Here is a 19,947-nt window from a genome sequence, read left to right on the forward strand (position 1 = left end):
TTTTCGAAAAAAAGTGAAACAAAAACCGACCAAAAAAAATTGGATTTGTAAATAAGTGATTGTACAGTTTGTATCTGTATCTGTCAGTCTGTCTTTGGTGACAGAGTGTGTCTTGCTTATAACGCACGCTACCAGTAAATAAAAACTAAAAAATATCTTTAGATTGTATGGTTCTCGACAGGAAGTTTTAAATTAATCTCTGCTGTATATTCCTGTAATATTGCATTTTTATCTGAGGAATGATGTTATTAAACAATTGCAAATAAAGTGAATTTCCTAAGGTTTGCTCCTTCATGTGACGCATTTTATAAAGGCTGTGAACGCATCTTGGATTTATTGCAATCTCTTCCTGCAAAGGTAAGTTCCCAGCTGAGCAACTGCTACAGCTGCTTTTATCCAGAATGGCTTTTAACAGGGCATTTAGGCGTATACTTTTATCAGTATGTGTTCAAACCCACGGCCTTTGTGTTACTAGCGCAATGCTCCACCAAGTGAGCTACAGGAACAAACCTGCCGGCTGTAATTGGAAAGCCGCATCTGTCTTTCAATTCTGCAATGTACATGAATATGCAAGCAAACAAAAATGTTATTCTTATAGCTAGCAGATCTTCAAAACAAATTCAATACAATTGTAGTATTATTTTTATTATAGCCAGACCATGATAATAGCTACCAAAGTTTGAATAGTTTTATAAACATGCATTGATATTATATGAATTCCAGAGTCCAGCCACTGGACCATCTATAACAGCAATTTTACACCTCATAAAAATGGAGTCCTATTGTGTGATAAGCATTTTTGTTTTGCCTGTGTATTCCTGGTCTTTTGTTTAGATGGGAGGGTCCGCATCCTGGTTGATCATGCATGATTCTCCGTGACCAAGTGTGAAGAACAGATCTGGGTTCAGTCCGTGATTCACCATAGCTTCACGCAAACGTCGAGGAGGTTCAAGATAATGCTAATGGAAGAGAGAACAATAAACAAAACCGATCTTAGTTAGTCATACCACAGTGCAATATGTAACGATGGCTACCGGGAGGCAGCAAGGATGGTTGGGAAACATTTTGAACGACATGTATTTTGTTGCGCAAAACCTGCTTTAAATCACAATATGTTTTAATATGTTCATTTTATTTATAAGAACATTCTGTGCATGTATATTTAACGGTCCAAGCTGTCAACTCATGCCATAAAATCACTCCAGTGTAAGACAAAGACAATTGAAAGGGTAAGTATCAAGAATAAGTTCCGTCACCGTATTCACCAAGAGCTCTGTGGCTCACTGGTGTAAGTATTGCCTCACGGCATCAGAAGTCACCGGTTCGAATCCAGATCTCTAGGTTCGTGTTTAATTAACCATTATGTCTTTGCTTCTGTAACAGCTTTCGAGTGCTGCCTCACAGTACCGGAGGTTGCTGGTTCAAATCCAGCCAGCTCTCCAGATTTAACGGTTGAAGAGCAAAGCTCTTTGCTTCTGTAATTGCTTTAGCATTGAGTCAGAGGTGAAGTAAAAGTTCCGACACATGTATCACCAAGAGATCTGTGGCTCATTGGTATGAGTGCTACCTCAAGGTACTAGAGGTTGCTGGTTCAAATCCAGCCAGATCTCGAGGAGTAACTGCAGACTCTGATGAGAGTACTGTGTAATCTCCGGAATAACAGCTGATGCGCAAAACTCCACTAACCTGATGAAAGGAGGGGGCCCTGTTAGTTGGGCCCCCCCCGAAAATTACGACAATGTCCAGCAGCAGTTATGAAACTTATTGGGGAAAATTTGAGTGGTTTAGGTACAACTAATAACACTATATATATAATAATGAGATTATATTTACAAATGATTTTGCCTAATTAATAACACTATATACAGTACACTATATATATATATAATAATGAGATTATATTTACAAATGATTTAACCAAATTGCATGTTCGTTTTGTTAAAGCCGTTAGGAAACACGTTTTCCACGCATAAGGTTTGTATTTGTTACAAATAAAATATTTACAATCAACCTCGTAATCTGCTGGAGGCCTTTCGCGTGCTCATTGCTTCCCTCTGTGTGATTCCACCACCTCGCTGCTCATACAGAGTTTAAAACATCTCCGACAAACGGCAAAGTTTGCCTCGTAGACATTTCCAGGCACCAGCTTTAACCACCACGAGAACTCCTCATTCTAGCCATTTTTATTAAGCGTGCATTTAAACAATTTAGCTAGGATGCTGTAAACCAGCTGTCGGCTACTTCAACCTGTATGCTACGACCTCGGTTCTCTCTGATGAGTCATGACGATGCAGTAACTATTGCGGGGAGAGAAATCTTAGGTCTGTTCAATGATCATTTGGTCTGTCAGACTGAAAGATTTTTTGGCGGAAATGAGACCAAAATATTTAAGACCGTAGAATCTGAATTTAAGACTTTTAAATGCCTTATATTAGGAAATCTTAATTTAAGACATTTTAAGGATCCGCGGCCACCCTGAGAATTATAAACAGTCTGTTGTAACGACTGAAAGACAAACATTTATCTATAGCTACCTATAAATGTCTTGGACAAAATCTAAACCAGCACTACAAGCCTCGCCATATCAAATACACTCACAGTAAATAAAGTCTGACCCAACACATAAACACTGTGACAACGAGAATGACATGTGTTTGCACGTGTGAGAGAGATGTGCTCTAACCTCATAGGCTAAAGCAAATGTGCCCCAGTGAATGGCCAGTGAGTTTTTCGCCTTGATGTCTACATGGACCTGCACAGCCTCCTCTGGGTCCACATGCTGAGATTTCATGATCCCTCTAAACAAATGACATCATGAAATACATCAGAAAACAGGTCAATGTACTTCAATGTTTTCCACCTATGCAAACCCGTACCTGGGCAGGTACGCTCCAATTGGGATAGCAGCCAGGTCAAATGGTCCGAAATGTCTTCCTATCTCCTGAAACGATGAGCAGTACCCCGTATCTCCAGCGAAGAAGAAGCGGTTACGAGGGCCCACGACAGTCCAGCTTCCCCATAATGCTCTGTTGTCATCCAAAGGCGAGCGTTTGCACCAGTGCTGGGCTGGCGTGCAAAACACGGTGAAGTCGTCACGACCGGGAATTCGACTGCCCGTCCACCAGTCCAGCTCGGTGACGTTTGCACAGCCTGTCTTCTGCATCCATCCTGCCAGCCCGAGCGGCACGAACCAGTGCAGGTCAGAACCGAACCGAGCGTTGAGCGCTGTCACCGAATCTGCGTCAAGGTGATCGTAGTGTGTATGACTGATCACCACGGCGTCCACTTGAGGAAGCTGTTGTACGGTGCACGGCGGGCCACGGTAACGCTTTGGGCCCATGAATGCCATTGGCGAGGCTCTCTGGCTGAACACAGGATCGGTCAAAAGCACCAGTCCATCCATCTCCACCAGCACAGTGGCATGACCCAGCCATGTCCCTCGCACAGATGAGCCCGTCTGCCTGCACAGATCCGGGTTCTGGACAAAATATGGCTCGTGGACAGGAAGTTCTCGGTCCAGAACCTAAGAACAGAAAAACAGGCAAAACAACTTGTCAAATATACAATAATGTTGAGAACAACACTGTACCGTTGCACTTTAGAATTAAGATACATTGTGGACGACAGCCGAGGCAGAAAGAGCACAAACACTTTCTGCAAGTTCAACCTTCAACGCGGCATGAGCTGCATTTGAAGACAATTACGTAATGATAATATACATTACTTGCATGTACTACAGTAAATCTCATTCAACTAAATACTTGTTCATTTGGATAAATTATCGGCAATAATCAAAGATGTGTACCGGAAGTTAAATTCAGGCCACTAAAGCATGCATGTGCAGTAAAGTTTGTTTATGTTGTTGTCTATGGTAAAGGCAAATCCGTAGTGGAAAAGTGAAGTCCTTACGATATGATAAAAAACCTTGGTGTGTGCACAGTTCAAAGTGTGAAGTGTTACCTCTTTGGCGCTGGGAACGCTGCTGTTGTTCTTCTCCATGAGGAAGAGGCGAAGGATGGTGCTGTAGGACGGAAACTGCCATGTTGTCCACGGATTCACAAAGCGCCCCTGAGAGTCCCGTTTGGAACATGTCGCATCTCCCTTTTGTCTGTAATCCAGCGGGTCGTTTTTCTCACCAGAGTCGCTCATCTCGAGGTCAGGAGATACGGTGTGACCTCCATCCAGCTTGCTGTCTTCACACACGAAAGGTCCCTCTGCCATGGGCTTCCTGCCTCCAGCTGCACTGCAGAAACACCTGCTAAAACCACACATGACAGGGTGCACAATAACACACACACAGGAAGTAAAGGTGCAGATTTGTTGCTCCTGTGGCTCGCATCATAACACAATAAATACTCGATCTGTGCTGCTGATCATAAAGTGTTTTGTCTTTGCCGTATGTACACAGCTTAATTTTTTGCCTGCTCTTAGACATTACAGTACGGGAAGTGAAATACACTTACAGTGTATTTCACTTCCCGTACTGTAATGTCTAAGAGTGTGTTATCACACTACTGCCTGCTTCCTTCCGTTACTTTTCCATATTATTGTTCATTCTGATAAACTCAATTTCATACGAAACATGATGCGTTTTGAGTTTGCACAGTCATATACACCATTTCACATTTACAACCTTGAAGAGTGATGTGTTACATACATTTATGTTACGTCGGAATGCACACTACCAAACGCGACAGAATGAGGTTGCTGTAAAACACAAGATAACCTATCGCACTATATGTGCACGCAGCCTTGTAAGGCGCACTGACATTTACGCGTGTTGTTATTAATACGCACTGACATTTGCGGATGTGTCTTGCCATAGAGAGATAAATAACTCATGTTTTTAAAAGCTAAGGTACGTACCTATGGCTTTCTTGCAAACGCAGTTTGTATCTGTGCTGGGGGGGTCTCGCAGTAACCACCGCTCGAGCACGCCTGTGATGTAAATAAAGCGAGGCATGAGCTTACGGTGGTCGTCCTTAAGCTGCCCTCTAGTGGTGTTGTAATGTAATTACAGCATTTCGGTTGTTTAAAATGCGACTTGGGTAAAAACAGAGAAGTGGGTGGGACTTAAGCCGCAAGTGGGCTGTACAAACCTCCGGAGGATTTTGATTGGTTTATTTAATTAAATGTCGTGTGATCCACAGTTGGTGTAGTGTCTTGGGATACTAACAAAAGGAAGAAGGCCATAATTCTCGATGGTCCCTTCATTGAGGACCCATCACAGCTTCAGACATGCACACAAATATATATATATATATATATATATATATATATGAAGAATTTGGTTCCAAAATGAGATAACTTTTTATTGTGCATTCCAATGAATATCAGTCAAACTGCAGTTGTTTTGTTTTTATTTAAGACATAATAACTCAACAAATACAGCTAACGAACACAATAAAAACATAATGACATTATAAAAAACATGATTTTTGATTTTTTTTAAAAACGGAGTTAACTCATTTTGGAACCAAACTCTTCATATATATATATATAATTATGCACATGAATGAATTGTAGGAGCTACACTGCCATCCTGTGGTATAATATTGCAACTGCACTAACTAAACTAAGGCACATGGTGATAAAGATTTATGTACCCCAACAGCTGTACAGTGCCCTAAATTGTCAGCTGTGCCACAGTTTAAGCAATGTGAAAAACCTCCATTCTTAGAAATGTATTATTTCCTACATAAAATCATACTACATGTTGCAAATATACAGTACAAATGATGTCTCAAATAAGAAATGAGTATAAAGCCACGTCAAAGACTGAAAATCACATTGAAATTAATGATTAAACTTTGATGCTCCCATTCGCTTATAAGACTTTAGCCAGAATTTCACATATATGATAGCTTTGGTCATAAATATGAAATAAACTGATTGGTTAATTGTTTATTCCACTATGCAAACAAAGTGAACTGAAATACCTGTATTTAAATTTTCACTCTACACAATCTACATGTGATAAAACTGTGCAAGATGATGAGACGAAGTGAGCACAGTTTCCGTTTCCATGGTAATAGAGGGGCAAGCCTCTCAATGACTGATGTTAGTAAACAATAAAAGTTTTACGACGTGGCGTAGGGCAGATCTGGCAACCCTGTCAGTATACTGGGCAGTAACTAAACATCATTACAAAATATCACTAGGCTTTCTGCGGTAATACATAAAACTCAAAATATGTGTCAAGGTCAAATTAACTCAAAATTATCGAGATGGTCCCAAATAATTCTTAATAATTCATGTAAAACTTAAACACAACAAGACTCTTTAAACGACCCTTCAAGTTACTGTTGTGCAATAGCTGGTGGTGATCACGTGACGGTGCTTTGCAAAGTAAACAGCCAGTTTCACTTCATAGTTTATACAGTTATACTAAAAAAACAAAACCTCAACGACGAAATTAAACACGGTTAAGAGTACTCTGCAAACATGCCGTGTATTGCGTTTGTACTGTACGTATTTGGAGCCAAAAAAGCAGATGAAGGGAGAGACGCGGTGTTTTTTACACTGGAGTAAAGGTGTTTGCGTGTACGTCACCTTTCGTTGTGTTTACCTCTGCTGGTCACAAGTAGGATGTAAATACAATCCTGCAAATCTATTGAAGGTTTACAAGCAGCTGTCAGTTTATTGACAGAACACCGCAGCACGAGCATTTCATCCCACTGTTGTTCAAACACTCTGTCGAGTAACGTCAGGTCGTAACTTCCGCATGACACACGTGCGTTGCATGTCTGGGATTTTGTTTCTCATGTGGAATCAAATTCACTATTGTGCAGTTGCAAATTTACCAGATTAATTTAAAGCAAATTAAAGCTGTAGTTTATTTGTGAAATAAAGTATGTGCAATACGCGCACCCGTCGATCGTACACTGCCCTCCTGTGGTGAAATACTGCAACTACACTTTACTCATCATTGCCCACAGTACTCAAGTTTGTGGAGGGTGGGTAAGCTATCAAAGTTAATACAAAATGTCAATAATACATCTACAGATCAAATAGGTTCACTATTTAGATGAATAGCACAAATATTATGTTATATGAATTATATTATATGAATAACACAAATATTTTACAATAAATAAATCTGAAATAAATATAAATATTGAAGAATAAATAACAACATTTTGTCTGAGAAAACACATTTAAAAATCTTGCAGTTACAGCCCAGAGGTGACCTCCGCTTGAATTGCACGTTGCCATCTGGGCAACATTTATTCAGGACATGGATACTTACTGGACTTCATTTCAGTGTTATGTTGTGTAATAACCGCAGAGAACACTTGCACAATGGGAGGAGCCCATGTCCTCAGGCAGGCCAGCAGAAGGTCTCTATGAGAAACAGATGCATACTGTGTTATCCCACATAACTCAGAGTAGTACATCACAGATTTCTGGGTGGATAATCCTATCATAGGCTGGACAGATTTAATATAGCACAGCAGATAAACAACCCTCATCTAGGCAATTATTGCTCAGACTAATCCACTGAACAACAATCTCCTTAACAAGTGTTCGTTTAAGTAAGCTTACTGCGCTAGAGGGCACATATCTACTCAATATACAGTATATACTGTACATTTACATATATTTACAATTAATCTTATGCCATTTTTTCCTTACGAAAAACATTATTGTATAAAACACGAGCAAACGAATTGAAATGTATGAAACATTAATATAGATTCATGTTAAGGACCTTTTAATTGTTAACAGGGATTAGCAGGGTTTTAAGGTCAATATGTGACCTTAATAGTGTAAAAATAAAAATGGCATGATGTGCATTTTAAATATCCCATACATATTATTGTCATTATTGTTGATTAATTGAATGTAATAATAATAATAACACATGTAATAAAATACATATTCATTAAAGAATACAAATTATTGTACTTTCAGGTCTTAAATGCGTTTACTTGCTGAAACTGTAAAAAATGTAACACTCAAAAGTATTTTGCTTTTTACTGTTTACGTGAATATTTGGACGTTACAAAATGTACACCGTATATTCGTTTAATAACGACTTGATTAATTACATTGCTGTTGTCAATCTGTACTCGTAATAAAATCGAGTTTGCAAACCAAATCTACAATCTCAAGTAAATGGTTTGTGTGCAGCGAGCTCACTTGTTCGGTGTGGGCTGTGCAGCTTTAAAGCGCTCGGTCCATGATGCCTTGCGGTGTCCCGGTGCCGTTCACTGAATTTACTCCGAGTCAGAGCGCAGATCAGATCCGCTGCTGATGTAACGGGTCCACTTCAACGCGTGAAGCTCTTCTAACCGGACCTTATTCAATGCGGTCACGTGAAAAGAGTTTTTAGGAAACACGGAGTGGATAAAAACAGACCATCAACACAAATCTCGGTTTTGTTCTGGCGGACTAAAGTGGACCCGGTCTGGGGATCGTGAAGGTCCGGGGACTGCAGACACGCGCAGGTACGGAAATGGTTTTAAATAGATGTCTCTGCAGCGTGTTTTTCACCGTCCGTGAAGCGCGAAAGAGCGCGGCGTGTATTAAATGTGTTTTCATGGGGCACCGTTAGATAGTTGCGTACGGGACGCGATGCCGATGCGTTAAATCGGCACATGCGGGAGAGCGGGCGCGCGGCATGACACAGTGTCCAGTCAATGTCAGGGGTTTTCAGCTCCCCACATCCTTCTCGTGTGTGTTTTAAAGCGTGAAAATAACCGAACGATTGTCAGTGTTTTTCATCAGACCAGCAGAAGGCCTGCAGCCCCTCCTAAACTTATAAACATTACAGCAGTGCATTCGACACACACTTACTCAAACAGGCAACGCTTTAAAATAACTCCCATTAATACGCCATTAATAAAACAGTTATGAATGCACATTTAAGTATGAATATGAACACGAATGACCTTCACACTTATTTCATGATAATAAAACATTTCAGTGTATATGAAGGATGTTTAACATTATATAATGTTATATGTGGCTTAGTGAACTAATATTTAATGAAAGTTAGTATGACGTCACGCGTTACGCTTGTTAACTCTCTAAAAACCATCATCTTGGCCTTATGTTGTCAAGAATTGGATGAATTTCATAGTCATCTCAGCTGTGCACCGGATCACACTGGTTGATTGTTTTGTAATTTAACTTGTATTAAAACATTTTCATCTGTATTTACAGGCGTGCAGAATCATTACTTTGACATGTTTCAATGTTTGTTTTCACTGTCGCGTGCTATTAATTCGGAAACAAACAGGAAAAAATACTAAAAAGTATCTTACGACAAATGTTGCTGCTGATGACTTGTGTGCAATATGGGCTGAACGGTTTCCTTTGAGTTTATGAGGTGTCTTTGGTTTACGTTTTTGTTGGCATTCTTGTTGTTCAGCTTCACGAAAATATTAAGCTTTTCAATGTAACACCCTCTCTCTCTCTCAGTTATACTAAACAGTAGGAAACGTTCACTCCTCGAAGTGTGTGCCTGTCTCAGGTACATATGCCTCACTCACAGAACTGACCCACTGACAACTCTTCTACACAGGTCCCACTCGCCGGTCTGCATGCTCCTCGCTGACAGATCTGCCTCACTCTCTCATTACACACAGTGTGGTGTTACACAATAGCAGCCAACACCTACTAATCAGATCTGCTCATCGTGAATAGCTGTTTAGAGACAAAGACAGCAAGAGCGTGTTGACACATCCAGTGCTGGACCTACCGAATGAGAAGAGAGGAAAGCTGAAGAAAGAAGACGGGCGGGATGAGAGTAGACAACAGTGTGGAGGTAGTGAGATGCAACTATGCGGGGTGCTATCTGTGTGTTTATAAGATGCACGTGTAATAAATGTATGATTGCAGGGCAGATCTGTATTTTGAGTAGACTGTACGTTGTTCTTTAGATAGTTTATCCTATTCTCCTGGTTCTTTTGTGTTGCTTTATTAAATATTTGATCATGCTGCATTTGACATGTTGACATCTGCTGTGTTGTGGATTTACATGTAAAATTAGCACAAAATGTGCAAAAAAAGAGATCACAAGGCTTAAGGCTAGTCCCAGACTAAAATGAATGTGTGACCTGTCTTAACTCAATATAACATGCCCAGAAATATCTTAAAATATATCAGTGCCATTGTTTTGTCTCAAGATGCACAACGGTAATGTATTCTTCTAAGGCATTTTTATAAAAGCAACATAAATATCTTAATTCAACTAAGGCATAGTCCTGGCTTAAGCTAAACCGTGTCTGTGAAAGCTTAGATCGCTAAATGTTGGTTTGTGATGTGTGGTTTTGTCCAGGCCCACCACCCATCTGTCCGGAACTAAAAATGTATACAAACAAAATGTACATTTAGTGTCACAAAACTCAGGAGCTTCAGGTAATTAATAATGAAGTCTCTACATTCAGATTTCTTATAAGAGTGTGCATTTTGTGCAGGTCACACAGTTCACTTCCCTATTTGGAACCCAAATCCTCCAAATCGAGGAAATGAAAGGATTTGTGTTCAGAGCAAGAACACAATCACATAGAAACCTTGAAAATCACTGTTTGATCTGTGCTTACTTCCTACCATCATACATTATAGTAGTGGACCTCACTAAGGCAAGCATCAATACTGGTCATTGCAAAACTATAACGTATTAAAAATGTGTTGAGATGTGCGTTATTGGAGTGATCGGCAAATTTCGACCCTAGGCCCCAGAATATCATAGAGACTTGGAGATGGGCTTTTCAACAACCATATAATAGCAGCCACCCAGAACAACTTAGCAACTACATAGCGATGTGCTTAAAAAAGCACTCGGAACACATTAGCAACTGCGTAGCAAATCTTATCAGCAATCTTAACACAAGACAAGTAAAGGTTATGATTATAAGTTGTATTATTTTAATAATGTTTCATTAAAACGTTTCATTACGATGTTTGTAATTGAGGTGGCAGAAGCTGCTTCTCACAAAGAGGCTTCATGCTTAAACATGCCGCCACACAAACGTTTATTGATTTTAGACTAAAGTTACTAGAGACACTAAACTCAGACTAAATTGAAGGATTTCTCATGCTCAACGCAGAGGTAGTACTGAAAAACAAGGCTCGTCAGTGTGTGAAGCTCAGCAGGGTTTTCCCGTATCTGTGCGTTTTTCAGCTGTGAACCCCTGACACGACAAAGTCATACAGTGGGACCCTGACAAAAGTTAAAATAAAGAGATTGTTCCTTAATTGCTGCTGTCTGTTGATTCCCAAGCCGGTCACAGCCGGCTATGTGAGAGATTCACAAAGCTGCAAAACTATCACCATGGAGATGGATTGTTTGTGTCCAGTCATGCTGGGAGGCCTGCGGGGGTGGGAGTCTCTCTAGAAGACCATTGTGTTTGTCTGGACCCTTGTTGGATTGGAACAGCCCCCCACCCCCTACAGCTGACACACCGTTAGGGTCCTGTGGAGGTTGAGGTGATAACCCCCCAACTAAAAACACAAAGTAGATATTAAGAAAAATACACTTCTACACAGTATGTTTGAACTATGCCAGAATGAAAGTCTGCACAAATGTTCTGGGCCCGGAATTTGTGGATACTATATTATCAACTTTTTCATTGTTAAATTCAGTAGCCTTAAGCGATTGACCTGACAGAGCATGTTCGAGTATTACAGCATGCTGGGACTAATGTGGGATCCAGTTATACAAACTGTACTCATATATGTTTATGGACATCAGATATACGAGTTGACTGGAATGTGAGTTTATACGCGCTACGTCTCTTTTAGCAGCTGTCTCGGCTTTACCTTACAGTGACAGGCAGCCAAAACCTTGAGTTTGTTAAATTTAGCCCCAGGTTGAGCCGAAGCTTGTCTGGGGCAGATGCCTGTATGTAAATACAGTTAAACACAGATTCTTCAGCTGACAAGTATTACTTTCAGGGGTGGAGCTTTTACACAGTGATGGAAACCAAAATATAGACCACTTTGGAAGATGTAAACAAAGCTGGTCCAACGCTAAGCCAAAACAACTTCCTGTTTTCGTTTTTTAACTCTATACAAGCGTTTGAACAAAATACAACCAACAGAGCATTTATAAACGAATCAAAATGTTAAATAAATATTTTGAAGATTGAACTATATATGTTGGATTTAAAAAAATTAAAAGATGAATCCGGAAGTGCTTCTGAACCAGTGTTTATATATTGCAAAGTGTTCTATAGTGTTCTGCTTAGTTTTTATTGGACTTCCAGGAGTTTTTTAGGCTTGGTTTGAGAGAGCTAAATGCTTCTCTTAAGGTATAGGGCCGTGACCTCTGACATTGTTCTTAAACTATAAGTTGAGCTTTGGAAACACACCTTTATTTTGTTATTTTAACCTATTATTTTCAAACAGCTGGCACATATCGGGCTAATTCTTTTTTCATTGCTTGTTGCAATGTAAATTCATTGCTTGTTTCATTGCTTGTTAGACTGTAAATCGTATTATATTGTATTGTCATTGTGTTGAATGTCTGTACTAGAAGCTTCCAACACCAAAGAAAATTCCTTGTGTGTGCAAGCACACTTGGCAATAAAGCTCTTCTGATTCTGATTCTGATTCTGAAAAAAAACCAAATTAAGAATTGTTAAAGGGGTCTTGATTTGAGAAATACATTTTCCTTGATCTATTGACATAGAAAACTTTAAAATTGTACTATAAAACATCCTGTGGATTTCCAAATTCAAAGCTTTTTGCACATTTTTAGGCAAAAACAGCCTTTATTGAATCCAAGTTGCCATAACACCTTATGTTAGTGTGACATCATAATGCGACAAAAAAAACAACATAAAAATGCAGTTCATGACCCCCTTAACACTTCTGTTGAAACAACACTGCACATCTGTGTGCCACTTTGCTGAACTAGTAAAACAGAACATTGCATTAACAAGCTCATGAGAGTTTTCTGAAGCACGAGTGAATAATTGTGTACCTTCTTGGTGTGACTTCGTGACCCACAGGAGGTTGCCAGATCAGAATCAAAACAGACAAGATGTCATATAACCACACTGAGATGACTTTAGTGCAATAGTAAGAAACATTACACACTTGCGTAGTGCTAAAATGATCTGGTACTTCAGATATGAGCGCGAAAATGCAGCAAGGTTATAGGCTGTGTGTGAGATGGCATATCGGGCAAGCTGTAAATCTACAGTAATTTATGAAAAGAGGCTTCAGTTTTCGGCTGCCCCAACAAAAAAACAAAGACAAACAGAGAATTTTCTCTCTCCCAACACATACTGGAAGACTTATTACCTGTCAGGCTATACAGCTCATCTCGCTTATTTTTTATGAGCGAGTCTCATGAGAGTGGGCACCATACTGTCCTCACAGTCCTGTTTGAACCAGTTCTTCAGCTCGAGTGGTTCACGGCTTAATAAATCACTTCCGTCGCTCAGCACACTGCCACAGACAAATGCTTTCCTTCTGACCAATGATATGCAGTAAACACGTGACATGTAATGTAAATTACACAAAAACATAAACAATAGTTTGAAACGCATATTACTTAAGGGTGAATGTCTTATTATCAGGCAGTCAGTCACACAATAATATGCTGCTTATGAATGTGAGCGTTTCATTGCCTGAGCGTGCAGATCAGTGGCCTGTGTCAGCAAGCTGAGAGAAGAACTTTAGCACTGCAGTGGCCAAACCCTCCCTATCTACTACAGCAGGAACTAAAAGACACCATCTGCCAGTCTGCCAGTGTCATAAATACGCGCAATGTATCATAAACACTCCGAAGCGCTGGTAATCTTATGCTAATAGAAAATCATCTCAGTGTTCGGGGCTAAGATTAAAGAGAGAGGAAGTGTTTGTGTGCGGTGAAATGATTTCTTATGTAAGTGTATAACAGCACAAACAGTTCTGTGGTCTTACTGGTCCAGGCGGCGATAAGAGCAGAATGCAGACGAGAGACCTGGTAACGGGTGCCTGCAGAGGTGAAGAATGACATCATCCAGATGAGAGGCATGGAGCTGAAGGTGTGGGTGGATGGAGTGCAGCGCATCGTCTGTGGGGTCACAGAGGTCACCACATGTCAAGAGGTCGTGATCGCTTTGGCCCAAGCAATAGGTAAGACCTGAATTGTCATGTCGTACATATCAGATTCAAAAGTGTTTGTAAATCAATTGTAAATGTACATAACGCGGTTTTATATTGGTAATACTTTCTATAGAACGTTCATCCTCATTAATCCTTCGTGTCTCATTTCCTCTGTTTTGTACACAACATTACTCTCAGTATGCTTGTTTCCTTGACAACAAGCACTCTTTGAGATCAGAGATTGGAGCAGTGAAATGCAGTATTGTCCCTTCCAGTCTCAGACTTTGACCCTTTTTACCTCATTTTACTGGAAAAATAAGACTGGGCTTATTCATGAAATAAGGGAATAAAGCACAGTCTTTGTGCGATTGAAGTGCCTGGTCTTTGGAGAAAATGTCAGATGCATTTCATGTGAAACATTTCATGTGCTTTTTTGTTATTTTTTCAATGTTTCCCTATAACAAAATTAATTTGCAAAGACAAATGTAAATATTTTATGTAATATCAAAACATTGCTTTCATTTGAGCATCCCAACTAGGGGTGTCACAATATACCGGTATGGGCAATAACCGTGGTATTAAAAACCATGATTATCGATATTGTGTTTAAGTGAAAGTTCACCCAAAAATGAAAATTCTGTCATCATCATTTACTCTCCTTCTTGTCATTTCAAACCTGTAAGACTTTCTTCTGCAGAACACAACAGAAGATATTTTGAAGAAGGTTGATAACCGAACAATGGCGGTACCCATTGACTTGCATTGGCTTTGTTTCCATACTATAGAAATGAACGGGTACCACCATTGTTCGATTGCCAACATTCTTCAATTTTCATTTTTGGGTGAACTATCTCTTTAATACTACTCTTTAATCTTTTTTTAAGAGAGAATGTTTGGGGAACTTGAAAGCATTACTACTTTCGGAATTGTATTTCCTTGATATGAATGTCTATATATGACACAAACCAGAAGTAGGTGGAACAAATAAAATGTTTTAAATATCTGTCTAGAGGTTGAATATCTAAAAAATGTTTGTGTTGCAGGGCGCACTGGCCGCTACACACTGATAGAAAAATGGCGCGAGACAGAAAGGCATCTGGCACCGCATGAAAATCCTGTGGTGTCGCTCAATAAATGGGGCCAGTACGCTAGCGACGTGCAGTTGGTGCTTCAGCGCACAGGCCCGTCTCTAAGCGAACGCCCCACCTCTGACACCTCTGCAAGGGCCCCTGAGCGCAGCCTATACCGCCAAAGTCTCCCTCCCATGGCAAAGCTCCGCCCTACGCCCAACGACCGATCCCTTAAACGGCGTGAACCAAAACGCAAGTCGCTTACTTTCAGCGGTGGAGCCAAGGGTCTGCGTGACATATTCGGAAAAAGCCGTGAAGGCGAAACCAAGCAGCGAACAGCAAACGGAAACCGTTGCAGCACCCCAGCACCTACGCAGGAGCTCTCCCGCCTGGTGCAGCTGCAGAAGGAAAAGCTGCACGTCCTGGAGCAGAAACTTCAGCGCTGCGAGACTGAGCTTCAGCAGCAGCTGACAGAGGAGGAAGAGGAGGAGCTGGTCCATCTGGAGCAACAGGTCCGCAGAAATGAAGCTGAGATAAATGAGCAGGAATTCTGGGAGAACGAGCTGCAGATCGAGCAGGAGAACGAGAGGCAACTGCACGAGCAGCTGCAGGAGCTGCGCAGCCGCGTGCAGGACTGCGAGGAGCAGCTGGGAGAGTACCTGGTGCGTATTCAGTGCATGGAGGCGGGGCTGGAGGCAGAACGCTTGCAGCAGGAGCTGATGGAGACGCGGCTGGCGGACGAGATGGAGGTGCGAGCGCGGCTGGAAAACGCTCGTGCTGAGCTGGACTTGCAGGTGCAGCAAGCTGCCAGACTGGAGAACAGCTGCAGAGCTGTGGAGCTCTCGCTTGGGCAGTCAAACATTAGGCTACAGGTGGGACCACAATTCACTAAACAGTTAAAGCAACCAGAATCCAATAAGAAACTACACACACATAACCAAACAAATACGTTGAGTGCAGGACTCAACCATAAGGCAAAAGTGCCCGGTCAATAAGTCTCTTTGGATAAAAGCCAAGTGCGTCAATGTAAATGTTTGCAAGGCACAAAATGCACGTACAAGATCAATGAATGTCAAAGCAGGACTGGGGCTGATGGGATAGGTGACAGGTTCGTCAACTGCCCTGAAACTCCTTCACGCTGGCCCTGAGCCAGCAGGACATCCTTATTGTTGAGCCCTGCAATGCAGAGATGTTCCCAGTGCTGTGTTTCATGCAGTAATGCAGGAGGCGCAGGGCTTTGCTAAAACGCTGAACTAGAGCTGCTGTGTTTTGGACTCTTAGCCTTAAGTGCCAACAATGCGATTAATCGGCTTAGCAGCATGTTAAGGAGCTGGGAGGAGGGTAGTGGTCGCAGATGTTACGTAAAAGACCAGACTTTACAGATGAAGGAGAAGGATGTGTTCCTGTTTAGTTTGCCGTTAATGTGAACATTACATAACACCGATACACAAAACCTAATGGCACATCTGAGTCATCAATGAAGCACATGTTTCGTGGAAGAGATTCTGGAGATCTGAAGTGTATCTAGTTCTAGTTTTTTTATGTTCTAGTTTTTTTTTATGTTAGATTATGGTTTATTGAGTCTTTCTTTGATTTAGGAGAGAGAGCAGGAGCTGGAACAGTTAACCAAGGAGCTGAGGCAGGTGAACCTCCAACAGTTTATTCAACAGACTGGCACCAAAGTAACGGTGTTGCCAGCAGACCCTACTGGGGAGGAAGCTAACACAGGTACACACACAAATACTTTGACATATTTTGAAAAATACAGCACCTATAATGCAAGTAAATAAAAACGTCCCCTAAAGGGTTACCCTGCGAAAATGAAAATTCCGTCATGACTTACTCACCCTCAAGTCATATGACAACCCTAGGACCTCCGTTTATTTTCAAAACACAAATGAAGATAGTTTTGTTGAGGTCCGGGAGCTTTCTGAATCCCCCATAGACTGCAACGTAACCAACTTTCAAAGCGCAGAAAGTGAGTAAAGACATTGTTGAAATAGTCCATGTCACTCCAGTGGTTCAGTCTTAATAATATAAAGTGACAAAGATCTTATTTTGTGTTCTGAAGATAAACGGAGGTCCTAGAGTTGTAGACGGAGTAATTCATGCCAGAATTTTTATTTTTCGGCGGAGCAACCCTTTAAAGGGCTTTGAAACCTTGTTTTTAAAGAAGTGGTTTTGCATTAGGACCCAGATTTGACATTAGACTCAGTGGTGGTCAAATTTTGTTTTAAATTTCTTTAATTTAAATTTCTTTTGGAGCACTTTTTTCTATTAACAATATGTTTTTATTTCAAAGTCTTGGTCTAAAAGATAAGGGAATATTAAAAACATGACAATGGCCACCTTGAAATGATAAGGTTCTATCTGCGTTTTGAGCAGTTGTGAGATATTGAGCTTCAAAGTTTTTCCATTCTATTTGACTTTGTAGATATAACCTTTTATGTTTTCTACAAACGTCCCAAAATGTACACGATATAAAGAAAAAACATCACGTAATGTAAATAGAACAAACAAAAGGTCTCAGAACAAACTCTCGATTTGTGTTGTTTCTCCATTCAGAGTCTGAAACTCCGCCTGGTTCTCTGAAGCGGCTCGGATCAGCCCGACAGCTTCCCGCTGACCTACGAGCTCTGCAAAGTCCCCAAAACACAACGTTTAACCCAGAAGGAATCTACGTCTGATTTCTGACATCTCAGCCAAACGCATTCTGCTTTTCCTAGTCTTCCAGACGATGAAGGTTTATTTTTGTGATCATACTTCCTGAATCTGTTCGTGCTACAGAAAATATGAAAGATTCCTTGATGGCTGGATGTTCAATCGATAAAACCCAATCAGACCTCTCCATCTGAATGTAAGCTAAACTTTCACAGGACCCAAAGCTCTGTAAGGCCTCACCTTGAACATGGCCCTTACTAAACTCATACAGAAAAAAAGACAAAACACGCTGCCTCGGCCTATGTTCTACCCTTCGACTGGTGGTTGCAAGTCCAAAAATACAGCATTATGATGTCTTTCTTTCAAGAATGTTTATGAATCTCCAGGTAAACCTCACTCTCAATGTGATTATGCAAGCAGTAGAGAATACAGGGAGATGGTGAAAGGTCGTTGCGGATGATGAATTATGCAGCTGATATTTTATGGCTTACAGTCGTGATGAAAGCTTATAGAGGGGGTGGAGTTTCGCCTTCGTTTGCACTTTATTGGCCAAAACATCTGCTGTGGAATTTGACTGAAGAATCATTTTCTGTGTTTGATAGAACTAACCAGGAGAGCAGGTGCATGTGATATGCAAATACAAAAAAGAAACACTGCGAGAGAGAAAGAGGAGAGGTGTTTTTGCATGAAAACAGCTTGTAGCGATTTTTCTTACCTTCTTAAAATAATGCAAAGGAAACGTTTTTTTGTGCTGAACAGCTCGTGTAAAATTGAATTATGCAGGTACAGTATGTAGTTACGCACAAGTCCTGATTTTGCTGGGGCTTTTTTGGCCAATAAATGCAAATGACGTCTGACGCAGAATATTATTTTGTCTTAACTTTTGTATTTAGCTGATCTATCTGAAAAGCATATTTAGAGATGTCATTTTCACTTACTACACTCGGTTCATTTTTCTGCTTTGTGTTTTTAAAAAAACATTGCGTTTTTACAGCAGAAACATTATTTCTAATCAAACCAAAGTGTTGTGGACAGCCATAAATTCTTGCAAGAAAGTCGAGATTTGTAATTGTGTGTATGCGCAGGGAAGCAGTTCTAAAATATTGATGACATTATTTTTGTTGAATGCTTCACTATATCAGGATGCATCCCTTAAAGTGATAGTTCACCCAAAAATAAAGATTCTATCATTTACTCACCCTCTCGTCATTCTAAACCTGTATGACTTTCTTTCTTCCGCAGATTTGCATTAGTTTTGTGTCCATGCAATAGAAGTGAATGGGGGACAGTGCTATTGTTCGGTTACCAACTTTCTTCAAAATATCTTCTTTTGTGTTCTGCGGCAAAAACATTCATAAAGGTTTGAAATGACAAGAGGTTGAGTAAATGATGACAGAATTTTCGTTTTTTGGTGAACTATCCCTTTAAAGACACAGACACACATGCAGAGTGGCTCCATTTGTTTTAACATTTACTAAGGAAATAAGAAAGAAGCTCTTGGAAGCATACCTAAGAAAGGGCTTGTTAAGATTTACGGTAGTACTTTTGGGATATGGATTGATATTTTTATAAACTAATTATTTGGTTTCGTGTACAGTATTGTTTTGATTTTGATCTTCACGGAGGACTGAATCGTTTTAATTGTTTTAGCTCTTTGAAACACATTCTCCACGTTTGAAAGACAAAACTGATCCGTCTCCCTCCACATTTACTTTCTGAACAACACAGATCTTGCACAGAACTGGTGCTCAGTATGTCACGCAAAAGAGCATCTCGGTGGCACATTTAGAAACTCAGTCGTCTGTATGAAGAGAGGAATGTTGAGAAGCATGCCTTACTAAAAAAGTCTAAATAGCATATAACAACATATCAGTAGCAAAGGAGACTATTTTTAACATTGTTTGAAAAAAGTTGCACAACTCTCTCTTTCTTTGTTGAACTGTTAAAACAGCTGAAAGGAACTAAACGTCTTTACTTTTAGTATTGTTAGGGTGCATGCACTGACATTCTATGAGCTTGTGTGAGATACATGAAGGACTGAAGTTCCACCTATGGCATTTAATACCTAACAGAGCGCTATTAAGACTTTCTAAAGGTGTAACGCAACTCAATGCCAGTATTAATATCTGTAACAAGTTTGAGGTGCAGGACTGATGTGTGTGTATGAGGA

The 19,947-nt window shown here is 40.4% G+C and overlaps 2 protein-coding genes across 12 annotated transcripts; one reads left to right on the plus strand and one right to left on the minus strand.

The window, feature by feature from the left end:
• Positions 1 to 85: 85 nt before the first annotated feature.
• Positions 86 to 8,258, minus strand: napepld (N-acyl phosphatidylethanolamine phospholipase D). 10 transcript variants are annotated; one of them, XM_057323861.1, is made up of 6 exons: positions 8,143 to 8,258; positions 7,250 to 7,344; positions 3,961 to 4,255; positions 2,877 to 3,523; positions 2,684 to 2,798; positions 86 to 959 (listed from the first exon to the last, which is right to left on the minus strand). In XM_057323861.1, exons 3-6 carry the CDS (start codon positions 4,219 to 4,221, stop codon positions 831 to 833), a joined length of 1,152 nt encoding a protein of 383 aa, XP_057179844.1. In that variant the 5' UTR covers positions 4,222 to 4,255; positions 7,250 to 7,344; positions 8,143 to 8,258; the 3' UTR covers positions 86 to 830. The 10 variants fall into 10 exon arrangements, with proteins under 10 accessions (XP_057179844.1, XP_057179843.1, XP_057179837.1 ...); XM_057323860.1 differs by having other exon boundaries at positions 3,961 to 4,258; XM_057323854.1 differs by lacking the exons at positions 7,250 to 7,344; positions 8,143 to 8,258 and adding exons at positions 4,867 to 4,938; positions 6,553 to 6,872.
• A 78-nt stretch (positions 8,259 to 8,336) lies between these two features.
• On the plus strand, positions 8,337 to 19,854 carry rassf8b (Ras association domain family member 8b). Of its 2 annotated transcripts, XM_057323865.1 has the most exons (6): positions 8,340 to 8,450; positions 9,530 to 9,772; positions 13,890 to 14,076; positions 15,090 to 15,988; positions 16,715 to 16,844; positions 17,682 to 19,854. In XM_057323865.1, exons 3-6 carry the CDS (start codon positions 13,965 to 13,967, stop codon positions 17,801 to 17,803), a joined length of 1,263 nt encoding a protein of 420 aa, XP_057179848.1. In that variant the 5' UTR covers positions 8,340 to 8,450; positions 9,530 to 9,772; positions 13,890 to 13,964; the 3' UTR covers positions 17,804 to 19,854. The 2 variants fall into 2 exon arrangements, with proteins under 2 accessions (XP_057179847.1, XP_057179848.1); XM_057323864.1 differs by lacking the exon at positions 9,530 to 9,772 and having other exon boundaries at positions 8,337 to 8,450.
• The last annotated feature ends 93 nt before the right edge of the window (positions 19,855 to 19,947 follow it).

The sequence above is a fragment of the Triplophysa rosa genome, linkage group LG24 (assembly GCF_024868665.1).
Source record: "Triplophysa rosa linkage group LG24, Trosa_1v2, whole genome shotgun sequence".
Lineage (NCBI taxonomy): Eukaryota > Metazoa > Chordata > Actinopteri > Cypriniformes > Nemacheilidae > Triplophysa > Triplophysa rosa.